The sequence below is a fragment of the Lycorma delicatula genome, chromosome 8 (genome assembly GCF_047948215.1).
Source record: "Lycorma delicatula isolate Av1 chromosome 8, ASM4794821v1, whole genome shotgun sequence".
Taxonomy (NCBI): domain Eukaryota; kingdom Metazoa; phylum Arthropoda; class Insecta; order Hemiptera; family Fulgoridae; genus Lycorma; species Lycorma delicatula.
Window position 1 is genome coordinate 98,266,562 of NC_134462.1, and position 14,240 is coordinate 98,280,801.

At 28.6% G+C, this 14,240-nt stretch overlaps 1 protein-coding gene across 16 annotated transcripts in view; it reads right to left on the bottom strand.

Moving 5' to 3' along the window:
• Mbs (Myosin binding subunit) overlaps positions 1-14,240 on the bottom strand; it is a 308,562-nt gene that overhangs the window by 190,859 nt on the left and 103,463 nt on the right. For all 16 annotated transcript variants that reach the window (XR_012757331.1, XR_012757329.1, XR_012757330.1 and 13 more), the window contains exon 4: positions 7,981-8,140. Coding sequence is in view for 9 of the 16 variants with exons in the window: in XM_075372614.1 (XP_075228729.1) it covers positions 7,981-8,140 (160 nt within the window). In the remaining 7 variants the exon portion in view is untranslated. The remainder of the gene's footprint in view (positions 1-7,980; positions 8,141-14,240) is intronic.

The window sequence follows — 14,240 nt, forward strand, 5'->3', positions numbered from 1 at the left end:
TAGATTATGCTGTATTACAGAACAAACTTTAAATAGCACACCTGTTAAGTATAATAATATAATTAGATTGTTAAATCTAAACTTAAAATTGTATTCATACACACTTCACAAATAGTACAATAATGATTATATAATTATATAATGCATAATAGTCATAAAGGTATCAAGTGTATCTTTAGTTGGTTTACCAATCATATTTCCTTTGTATATTTATAAGTGAATTTATGACTTGATCAATCAATGATCTGAATATTTTCAATAAGTTTGTACCTACAATTGAATAGATTGATGAGATAACTCATACCACTGACTGAATTAAGTGTACATTAATTGCACCTATAATAATATAGATTCAGGATTTCTTCTAACATGTTGTTCGTGGGTCCATTGGAGCAAAGGTTTATCCAGCAGCCAGCATGTAACTCATCCCATTGAATGATTAAGTGTACAAAATGTTAATCAATATATTATACTGAATAATAATCTATAATGTCGTATCACATCTTGAATATATGAGTAAATACTCTAGTGTTGTACTGCACCTTGAATACATGAGTAAATACTATAGTGTCATATCTTGGGACATTCCACATACATACATCAGTAAGTCCGTATATATCTGCAATGAATAGTACTTATAATGTTTATGTATACAATTTTGTATAAATGTATATGTTGTATGCATGTACATAGTAGCGTATCTGTGTACGTATGCAGTATAGTAACTAGCCTGTAGAGTGTCTAGGAATGTATGAGCAATATGAACATGATATTACAATTAGTTAATATGAATATGCAGCTTAAGTCATAAACAATAGTACAAAATTTATGGAACATATCAATAATCATATTTTTAAAAGAACAAATCAATGAAATTACAATAGCCGTACAATATGTAAATATTGAATCAATTAAATATCATTTTAAAATTTTATCATTTTAAAAGTATATTATTACTATTCACAATTAAATCTATCATATGATGAGATACAAATTAAATGATATTGTAATAACAATAAAGTATGCAAATAATAAACTCAATCAATAGAGATTGATAATAAACAATTTATGCACGGGTCTTCTAGATTGACCATTAGCTGTATTTAAATCAACAACCCTACCAGGTTATCAGAACCTGAATAATGTGTTACTTGCACAATGTGAGTAACTTGAAATAGAATAATTAGGACAACTGTAGGTGTGGATAATTGGCACAATGTGGATGTGTGTGTTGCTTCCAGTGCATGGTGAAGTATTCTCGCTGGTGGTCAATACTACTAAATTTCCAACAGAAAGGTTACATGAAGGAATGGCATTGATGCAAATAGATTGCATAAATTTTTAAGTAGTTGCCAATGGCCTAAGCAGTTAATTATAATTTTTTTTAACTGGATTCAAGCAAAGACATGAATGGACATCTAATGAAACAGGGTTCCAGTGATAGTGATGCTTAATTTAAAAGTTGGTACAAATTATGAATTATATTTTTGGTGCAATGGAAATTGAAACTGTTGTGAGAAAAACTTGAGTAGGTATACCCCTAATGGTTATGAATTTTCGCTAAATCCTTTCTTGTATTGATAATAAACCGAAGTATTGAATTTTTAAGAGTATAAAGTATTTTTAATTGTAGAACTTTGAATATCCGCGATTGGAGGACCAAAAAAATGTTTAAAAATATATTTTAATATGTTTCACATTTAATTTAATTGTATGTTACATTGTTGAAGTATATATGTAAGTTACTGAATGTACATGTTAATAGAATGAAGTGTAAATTTAGAGCAATGCTCTAAATGTCAGCTGGTGAGTTAGGCCAACTGAATTATAATAACTTTATATAGTTTTACATGAATAAGAAAAAAGACAATTAGTTTTTTATTTACAATTAATGAGGAGGAAACAATACATTGTTCAATGGGAAAGAACCAAATATTAATTATTATTAGTATTACTGCCAAATCTGTCTTGCAATACTATTTTGGTATGAATCTGTCTGTTTATTAGGTGATCCGTTAATTTTTATGCGATAATTTTTTATGAATATTAGGATATATAGCACAAATCCTATGTTATATTTGACACAGCTACCACTTCAGTCAGCTTTGTAGTAATAATGAAGGTTATGCACCAATTGTAAAAATAGGTACATCTCAATTATAAAATAAAAAATAAATAATAAGATAAAAATACAAGAATGGATAAATTCATCAATATTATATACAAAATTTATATAAGTATACTTCTAAAGAATAATTATCAATATTACTTCTATGAAATGAATAGAAAAAACTGACAACTGGTGTAGGACTTTCCCATCACTTATTTAATTCAGTGACTCTAAACTAGTATGCACGCATACTGTACTTAATTCGCATGGGTATGGTGTAATAGTGGTGACAGTTGGCACTAACTAAATTAATATAATTTCACAACTTACATAGAACAAATTTCACTTGTACAGTCAGCAGACTGGTGTAACCACACTGCGACTGGGCAATCAAGTTCAAAATCCAACCAGACCAAGTTGCATTGTACACGTTCAATATTATTCATTTATTTCATTCTACTGCTCATCTGTGACAACACAACATGGCAAATGACTACAACAGCATTTTTTGGGGTGGGAGGTGCCATTTTGCAAATATAGCTTTTAATCATTAACCAATGTGCCTAAGAAAAATTAGCCTTAATTAGGCGAAATCTAAAGATACTGAGGGTGACCTTGTTCTACAGCCTCATTACCCTCTTCACCTTTTGTTGAAAATTTAATGGCATTAATGCCCCATACAAATAAGTAATCTGACCAATTGGACTAATTACAATACTTCCCCTTCTACAGCTATCTAAACAGGAAAGTAAAAACATGAATAATATAGCAGGTACATCATTTTTCAAATACCACTTTTTTTCATGTCAAATTATATGACAATTTTTTTTTTATGCAGTCTTGATTTAACTCAAAATGCAAGTTTATCATTTTCTACATGCTTGTCATTATTGCTTACATTTACTGAAAAATGAACAATATTTAACTGAAATGAATAATCAAATCTCTTAATTTTTACAATACTCATTAAAAATATTGGACACAATATAAAATAAATTATTCAATGAATAAATGAATAACTGCCCTACTCTTTTACAAACCAGACATACTGATAACAGTATATACTTTCAGGATATTGTGATGTGTGTGTATGTTTTGTACATTTGTATTAATGAGTTTGGTTTGCTTCACTTCTAAAAATGTTAAGTATATTTATTAGAATAACTGTCAAAATCATTTTAATTTAAATTATACAACTGGATCTATTTAATCTTCCAAAATGTATCTCTAAATGAAATAAAATTTATTTATTCTAATGAATATTCCAGAAATCTCAAGATTCCCATGCAACTTTCTGGATTCGGGCCCCTAGACAGCCACATCCCTTGTTCAGTAGTTATATTTTGTTGGTATTTTTGTTATGTATTTTTTTTAAAGATATTTTGAAATATTTAAATTATTTGTTATTAATTTCTAATATTTACATGTTTTCTGTAGTTGAAAATATATAATTGTTATCCTTCTGTTTATTTATAACATAAATCTTGCCATATAAACTAGAGATTTATGGTCTTATTTTTATCAATATAAGTTAATTCTTTTTTAATAATAAGTCAACTAACAGAGTCACTGCTTTCGGACACATGAAACCTCAGGAAAAGAGATCTTAACTCTAACCATGCTTTTATATAAGCACAAACTTTTTCACAATAACATCATACAATACTTAAGATTAAAGTATAAGAACGACCTTATTTTGGATTAAATTTTACAAAGCTTTTTTGCTTCATCAGAACTTTACTAGAAATTTAATTATAATTAACATATAGTTAAAATATGAACTTTATACAGGATTTGATTCCATCTCCTTGACTGGCATAAAATTAAGTATTCTGCTGCTGTTACAATCATATGTACTTTTACACCTAAATTTCAATAATTTAAATAATATATATATTATTTTTTAACAAACTGATCATTATGTTTAAATTTTACCTGTTCATTAATTAATTTTTGTTGGCACTTTTTGTTATATGTACTTTCTCAAGAAATTTAAATTATTTATTTATTTCTAATATTAACATGTTTTCTGTACTCAAAAATATACATTTATTATCCAATATAATTAGTGTAATTATGATTCTGTTTATATTATACTTATATGCTTGTAAATCAGCATTTCTCAACCTTTCAGTATTTGTAACCCAATTTTCAATCATAATTTTCATCACACTCCCTTCCATACAATAAAAATGTATACAATAATGATTTATGTAATACAATAATATTTTGATGCAAAAGCTACATTACAACCTTAATTACAAACCTTGCAAATTACCAAGAATAAATAAATTTATTGAAATTTGGCAACACCGACCCACTGCATTGACAAAACCAGAATTGATGCCTCTCTATTGCTCTCTGTCTTATGTCTTCCATATCAGACAGTCTCGTGGCTTTGCAAAATGTTGCAATTTGTCTCAAACATTCTGGAATGTCTGTGCAAACATGTAAAATGCTGACACGTGTTCAATTCCAGCCAGTTTCTGTTGAGTACATCCTTCTATCGCTATCGAATCTAACATGAATGTGTATGTTGTAATTTGCGTGTTAATTGCAATTCACAGTATTAAATATTCATGGCAGTAGATTTATACAGAATCATGGATAAATTTTTAAGAGGGTGTAAGCGAGCATCAACAAAAGCACAGACAAGCGTGGTTTCAAAAATAAAATCAAGAATACTTAAATTTTGGATTTACCAGTACAGAAGTAAATAAAGAAGAAAGGCCTCTGTGTGTCATTTGCTCAAATATTTTGGCAGCACACAGCATGAAACATAATAAACTTAAATGACATTTGAAAACACTTCATAGTGAGTACGTTAACAAACCCCAAGAATTCTTTGAATTAAAATTAAAATCATATGAAAGGCAAACATCATTTTTAAACAAAGCTTTTGTCTTTGAATGAAAAAGCTTTACTTGCCTCTTACAAAGTTTCATATAAAATAGCCAGATGTAAAAAGCCTCATACCATGGGTATGAGGCTATACCCATATATTATAAGCTTATTTTGCCAACTGATATTGAGATTGTAGAAATTATGGAGATAACTTTGCCAAACAATTGCAGTCCATACCTCTATCAAATGATACTGTTGCCCGTCGAATTGATGAAGATGTATAGCATCAGCTTTTCGGGAAGTTGCATGACAAATTGTTTTCAATTCAGCTCAATGAGGCAACAGTTCGCAATAAAGTTGCTCACTTGCCTATGTTTGATTCTGTGATGATATGTCAGCAGTAAAACTACTTTTCTGCAAATCAATAGAACTCAAAGCAACAGCACTTGCATTATTTGCTATCTTAAATGATTTATAAATGAGGCAAACACAGAGTGGAAAAATTGCATCGGAATATGCACCAATGATGCTTGCTTAATGTCTGGAAGATTCTAAAGTATAAACAAAAATTCCAATTGTAAAATAAAAATTTCCACACTGTGTATGGCCACATTGCATAATACGCACAGAAGCTCTGGCTTCCAAAGAAATAAGTCCTTGGCTGAATATTGTGCTAATGACGGTTGTAACCATAATAAATTATATAAAAATGAGACCCCTAAAATCAAGAATCCCTTCTGCACATTATAGACATGGGTGCAGTACATTCAGCATTACTATTTTATTGAAAGGCAAGATGGTTATCACGCAGGAAATTTTTGCAACATGTTTACAAATTAAGAGATGAAACCACCATTTTTCCAGAAGAGGAAAATCGACTAGAAGCCGAGAAGGTTCGAGATGGTTTGTGATGGAACTAAACTACTTGGTCAACATATTCAAGAAATTAAATACCTTGAATTTTCAACTCAAAGAAGCAAATACACATATGTTGGATATGAGTGATAAAGTTAATGCCTTTTGTAGAAAATTGGAAATGTGGAGCAATTTAAAGCAAAAAACCTAGAAATGATTCCAAATGTAAATGAATGTGTTATAACTTACAAGGCTGAACAACAACATGTGAAAGTTGTTTTTGTAACCATTGAAAATCATTTAGCCTTGCTGGCAAAGAATTTTAAAAAGGATTTTCTTGCTGACAACAACTTGGTAGCAAGTTACGTATGGGTTAGGGATCCATTTCAAAATACCCCGACGGGCTCTAAACTGCTGAAGAAGAAATCTTTTAGATTTGACAGCAAGTGGTGAAATTAAAAGACAATTTAGTAATAAATAACTATTGGATTATAGGCAGGGGTGGATGATGAGTTTTCTGCATTGAAAACAACAGAATTTCATATCCTATTACCATTTTTAACACCCTACATTTGTGAAACCAGATTTTCTACAGTGATTGCTTTAAAGACAAAATATAGATCTCAATTAAATATAAAAAAAAGAACTCAGTGTGTCTATTTCTATTAAACCCTCCTTCGAAAATCTTTGCTCTGCAAGACAGACCCAAGGAGTCGCTAATAATTATTAAACTTGTTTTTAATTTAGTACTGATAAGTTAATTATTAAATACATCATGCAGTACTGATACAATCCTATTTATAAGTGTATTATATCAGTATAAATACATATTTTATTATTTATTATGTTAGAATGTATTTTGTTTTGTTTTCCTTTCAGTAAATTAATAAATTTTTTTAATATTTTCTTTTCGATATCCTCGCATCCCCCATAGTATATATATATATATATATATATAAATCAGAAATCAGATAATTTCATCATTAAGTTTTTTAACACTAACTTATTTTTATTCTTTAATATCATTTTATGTCAATAGGATCCCACCCTTCCTTCTTTAATTATCATTATTACATATACTGTGGGAGTTGCAATTAATGTTTATTTATTTAAAAACCATATTTTATCAAAATACTTCCTATTTAAATATGTTTCATTTCAATACTCTACAGTAAAGCACATACATAATTTGTAAAAAGTGACTTTGTTTTGACTACAGCAGGCCTACTGCTGGTGATTCATATCCAATCTTCATAATCAATACTTAAACTGAAATCTAATACAATTTTTTTTTTTTTTATATTAAACTGATAAGCCACAACGAGCTAATGTAGAAAGAAATCAGGGCTACTCTGTTCTCATCGCAATCATGAGGGACCTCAATTAAGAGAAATAATCAAAATACTCTGTCAATAACCAAAAGCTAATTTTCACTTTAGTATTTAGATATGCATAAACATGAAAAAGCAACTTCTTTCATTTATGAACCATGTAAATTTGTTTACTGCATTCAAAACAATGAATTACTATTGCAGAATTTACAACATAATTAGCCCAGTATGCCAACCAACTATGAATATATAGAAAAAAAACTCGCAAGAACATATAAGATAGGCGCCTTTTATTCTCTCTTCTATTTTTTCCTGTTTACCCTCTGAAAACATCGAAAGGTATTACTTCAGAGGATGAGTGAGGATGATATGTATGAATTTAAATTTAAATGTAATCTTGTTCAGTGTCAGGTCAACCACTCCTGATGTATGGTTAATTGGAACCCAACCACCAAAGAACACTGGTATCCGTGATCTAGAATTCAAATCTGAATAAATGTAACTGCCTTTACTACGATTTGAACCTTAGAACTCTCGACTTTAAAATCAGCTGATTTACGATGAGTACACCACTAGACCAACCTGGTGGGTTAGGTGCCTTTTACTAGAACCAGTTATCACCACTGCAATGGAAATACTTTAATTGATGATATTTATAAGTAATGACTACGTACAAAATAGATAATAAATCTATTTGTATCATAAAAATGTCCTACCTGAAAGCATTTCGTGTAAAAAAAAAAGTAAGTCTACATGGTTAATTTCAACAAAACTACTTTTCATTGGTGGTAATATGTAGAAAATAAAATATTAAATTTATTATTATAATTATATACTTACTCTAATACTTTAATATAACCCTTGGCAGCAGCTACATGAAGAGCAGTTGCACCAGTCTTAGGATGTGGAGTATCATTTGGTTCACCATTGCTTAACCACTCCTTTGCATCACTCAACATCATCCTCTCTTCTTCATTACGTGCCTCTTCGCAGTTAATACCTGATAAAAAGAAAAAGGAACCCCAATATAATCAGACCGATTCTATGTTCAAATACTAGATGAAAAATTAGATCTATGACAACAGTTACACAAAGTAACAAAAATAAAAATTTAATGCATTTCATTTTATCTAGATATAAGACGATAAGATAACATCATGCTATGATAAATGTACATAGGATCAATGGCTAATTTATGCTAATTTCTAATGGTTACAAGAACAAAAAAAACTGTAACCATTACTGAATGATATATCTTTTGTTAATGTGAAAAAAATTTGTAAACCTCATATTACGATTAAACAGTCAAAATGAATGTATTTTTTATTTAATTAATGAGAACCACAAAAACTTAATTCAAACAATATAAATACAGTAAGTAAAACCAATATATTAATAAGAAGTAAAGTCCCAGACAAGAAAACCATTAAGAAATTAGCACGACAGGAATTACATCAGTATACAGACCTGTAAGCATGAATGCTAATTCTGAAGACAATGTGCTAAGAAAGGTGATCCTTTTAACACCAGTACACTAAGAATAACAGAAAGGTGAGGGGAAGTAAAAAATAAAGGTGACAGGGCAAACAGAGAGGGGGTTAAAGAAAACAATATACGTAATGTAATGTAATGATATTGACAAAAGTAACATAATAATACATAAATAAGACAGTCAGAGCAAAAAATAATGTCACCATATTTGGTGCAACAGTGACAAACAAGAAAGAAACCGATCAATTTATTCTGTATATTTGTTCTATTTTAAATCGACTCTGTGGAATAAATTAGACAATCAATTATATTATGCACTGTTTAAATATCAAGCAAAATATATGACACTTAAACACACACGTACATTATATATATAAAACAAAGAAAGGAAAAAAGCAACATAAGTTTAATTTAACTTAATATAGAGATAACATTGGACAAGTTTCCTTATGAAATGACAATACATCTATTTACAAATCAATTATAATTATGTACGATAATTAGTCACACACTGGAAGAAAGTGCATGTACACATGCATATACATACAGGTATGTATATGCACCAACAGGTGCATAGACACACAGGTGTAACAAAAACAAATACCTGGATATCCATTTTTCCACTCTACATATCAACAAAAAATGTTCTATAAAAAAAAAGGTTTTTCCTTTGGTCCACCATTTGGTGTTGTTTAAAGAAAGATTTAAATCTCAAGATAGCACTGAGGAGCCGTTATAACATTTGGTTCACATGTTTGCACCAACTTTAACTAACAAATGAAATATTATGATATTAATGTTCATAGATTTCAAATGTATCAACAACCGTGAATAGATTTTTAATTTTTTATATCTAAATAAATTAAAAATTATATCTAAATTATTTGTATAAAAATATATATTATTAGTTGAAATTTTAAGCCTTTCATTATCAACAAAATTCCACCTTATTTTTTAAAACTGTTTGATAAACGATCTAGTTATTGCAGAAGATTGATGATAATTTTCAACCAGAATTGCAGAATACAGCTGCCTTTAAGCCCCTAATCAAGAGAGGTGGAGAGCACTCTTCACAGTGCTGACTTACCAGAGTTTATTTAATGCTACGTTTTGTTTACAGTTTAAATCATTATTTAGAATGTGTAATACTTTTTCATTCAATTTTGTTTACATCATGAATGATAAAAAGAGATCATATCAAACCAGATAAGGGTGATGAAACAACTGGCAAGTGATTTAGACACAGAAGAAACTATAATTGGGAAATGCAGAAGAAATCAACAATGAAATTGAAAAAATTTAGTATTCACACAAACAAATTGTAATATTAAAAATACAAATGATAGAACAGATTAAAGACTGAAAACCTTTTCCAGAATCCTTTTTCTGGTTTTTACAGTTGAGAGGAAAATGTAGCAATCATTTTTGCAATCGAGGCCTTTTTGCCATGCGGCCTTGTTACAAGCAAAAGCCAATCAAATTTAAAAACTGTGAACAAGTGTTTAGTCTGAGGTTCAGGTAATATTGACTGAAAATGCAGAATGAAATTAAGCTACTGAATATTAACTGAAAGAAATTATTAATAAACAATGAAGTAGCCATTAAATTAAAAAATTTAGACCAAATTCATGATTAAACAGTTAAATTTTAAGAACAATACTTTTTAAAACCAAAGCGGCCGAATTTATTCAGAATAAGAAAAATAAAAAAGAGTATGAAGAATACTCAAATTTTCCAGGAAATTTAAAACTAGAACCGATGCTCTTAGACAAAACCAAAAAATTGCACATTTCTAAAACTGTTATAAATGATCAGAATGGCGCATTAAAAAAAAGTTCTTGTATTGATGTTGTTTTCAACTCTGTTCCACGATGAATTTTTAACTATCAAACAGTTTATAAGAAAATTTAACCTTCTTGTTAAATAATATAACAAATAAATAATTCCCCAATTTATTGTCATTTTGCCTTAGCCAGTATGATATAAAGACAATTTTTCTGCTTTAGAAGAAATAAAGCTTTCAGATATCACTGTAACATTTAGATGGAAACAAATTTAAAATTTAAAAAAAAAAAGGCAGGTAATACTTATAAAAGTGCTTACGGGAGATGACAAATTTGTTGATAATTATTTGACTGTAAAGGTTGGTGACAATTAAAGATGTTATTTACAGTATAACTGGAATATAAGATTACTTTAATACCAACACATTTTTAAAAAAATCAAGTAAAGATTCATAAACAGCAATTGAAGTAAAAAAAGGAATATAAAAAGAAAAATTAAGCGAGACTCACAGAGTAGTTTGAATGTTTCCTGCTGTTAAGAAACAGATATAATTTGACTGGATGAATGGTGGTAATAAGAAAATACTGTTGCAAATGAATTAATGATAAAATTTTGTTGATAAATCTCAGCAGCCAAGCAAAAGGACAAAATTAAATTTAAAAATAAACTGACATTTAAAAAATAAATATTGTTGCACAGAGATAAAAAGCTTTCTTCTCTTGAAATTGTAGTGAAAAAAAAAAATTAGAATTTATATTAACAATCTTAATTACACTTGATATTTTATATCCAAAAATCCTAATCCTAGTATCTGTAATTATTCTGTTTCATCTGAATTTTTAAACCCAGAAAATTCAATCAACATTATTTCTAATTATCAAGAATATACCATACTCAATCAAAATTACCTTACAACAACTTTGAAGCAGTCAGTCAGCATTTTCCAAAAATTAGTGAACAAAACCAAATCATACTACAACAACTGAATACAACTTCTTTGTTTCTTTGTTATATGAACTATCTTTCATTAGTCACAAAAATCATATAAAACGACATATATTTTTCTAATATAACAGAAAATCCTAGATAAAAATGTTTAATTACATTTTTCATTAGAAAAATTTAATCAACAGTACTGATCATATTTTCTTAAACACATAATTAATTAGTTTGTACACAATTTAAATCACACAAATGTTAAAATCAAAAAGTATATTAAAATAATTGCATAACACCTATCCTGTGTACTACACTGACGGTTAGTATCGACCAGTCCCTTTCTAGTTTCTGAATTTACGATACAGATTAATGACGTATCAGAAAAAACATATATAATAAAATTAGGCTTTTTTTAAAAGAATTACATGACAATGTAATTAACATTTATTACTAAATTAGTCACACTGGTTGAAAATAATTGGTGTAATTTATACAAAATTTCACATAATTAGAACAGATCATTATTTTTGTTTTCAAGGAACTTGATTAACATAAATAATTTAGTGAAAAAAAAAACACTGAAATTATTACAATTAAAAATAAATAATAAATAATAGATTATTTCATTCATACAGTATAATATTCACATTTAAATGCAATTAAAACACCACAAAATAAACATTACAATCTCTTACATACATTTTAGCATTTTATGAAATAAAATGCTAAAATGTAAATTTTTTAATTTTAGCATTCATAAAATGCTAAAATGTAAATATCAGGATTGAATTTCACATTAACCTTTCTAGATATATGAATCTAGCAGCTCACACTAAAAAAATAAATACTGTATTGGGAAACATGTATTATTAAACACAGGCATTCCCCGAACCACTCAATAACTCTCTCTCTCTCTCTTTCTCTTTCTCTCTATTTATCTATGTCTCATTTTCGGGGGCGCGCGCATGACTCTCTCTCTCTCTCTTTCTCTTTCTCTCTATTTATCTATGTCTCATTTTCGGGGGCGCGCGCACACACACACAAAGGAAGAAGGGGAATAATTATTTAACATGAATTTATCAATAATACTGCTTATTTTATTTTCACTTAACTTATAAAATCATGATTAGTCAATGAATACAAGCAAATGTTTTAAATACAGATTACAAGATAATACAGATAGTATACATAAAATAATATAACAAATACGAAATGTAATTATAATTCATACATAAGTTCACAATTAAAACTCAGAAAGAAGAAAGTAATTAACACATAAAAGGAAAATAAAAAAAATAATTAAACTAAACAAACTGGATATCAATGTTGATATACCAATACAAAGTGCAATTGAATATATAAATACATAAAGAAATATATTTCCAAGAGTTCCACAATAATCAACTGTTATCAAAAAGGCAATCTGTGCAATTCAGGTTGCAATGATGATGATGATGACGACAGAAGTAAAGGTGATGGCAGATCATGGTATACATGTTTATATTGTAGTGGGGCTAAGAGAATAAAAAGGACATAAGGAGGGAGTGAAGGAGAGAAAGATGAAAGAGAGGAGCTGACCTACATTAATACAAGACAATCACATGAGTCATCATCTCATGCATGCATATATTCATTCAAATATCATGTTTTATACACCAAATACACAGCTGACCACATCACACAAAAATATATAATATCTACAAACCCATCTCTCTCTCTCTTATTCTCACTTGCATACCACATAACAATCTGCAATGCTAACACATTTGTCCAGCTTTTGCTATCAGCTTAAACACATGTGTTTTCGTATTAGCACTACAAATACTATTAATGCATTAATTACAGAGGACTAGACTCTCCATTAGACAAGATTTCAGATAGCACACAAGTATAAACAGCAACAAAACAGGTTTATTATGTCCCCCCCCTGATACTTTATAAACCCCACTTGTGCTTACAAACCTCTCTCACTCCTTCGCACCACTTCTTTATTCTTGATTTATGTTTTTGTCACATGTTTAAATCATAAACAGCCACCTTTATATATTGCCAAAAATCTATTCTGTGTAATGTAACAGGTGTGTATGTGAAACAAAACTGTACGCAAATGTTCAAAATTTCCTAACCATTAAAAACTATTTTTTATCACATAAGACTTTAAACTTTAACCAAAAACAGCAGTATATAATGGAATTTCATTACTTACAACAGTAAACTCTTTTTTCTGTTCAAGCACTACATACATTCATTCAATTAATTTTACAGATCTACAAACAATTTCACTGATTAAACTGAGAAAAAAACATTCTGTTAATTTTTTAATTAAGGGAAACTGTCAATTTGTTTTGTAAATTAGTTAAAATAATAATAATTAAGAAATTATTACCTTTAAAATGTTTACTAAATGGTTCTGACTTATAAACTTTTTTTAATGCAGTCAAATTATAATATTTCTTTAAGTAATAGGAGAAAACTTTTTTTCAACTGAAGATCAAGGGCAAACAATGATGAAAATACAGCTAGATGAGCGATAATTTTTTTTAAATTCTCAACAGTTATTAAATAAATAGTATATTTTTGTTTTCTTTGAATGGAATGAGAAAAGGAAAGAAACAAACTTAAGAAAGAAAGTTTATGATCAGAAAAGAACATCAATCACTGTAAAAAATGGTACAATAATAGATTTATCTGTACAAAGGATCAACGTGATTATAGACAAAATGATGATTCTTATTTTGACACCACAAACAAATAAGAACATGGATATAAAATTTTGTTAAGAGGATTGCAGTGGCTGAAAACATCAAACGTAATCTTTATGAACAAAATGCATTCAGAGAGAAATTACTGAAGAATTTTTTGGGAAAACAATTAAATCGTTAAAC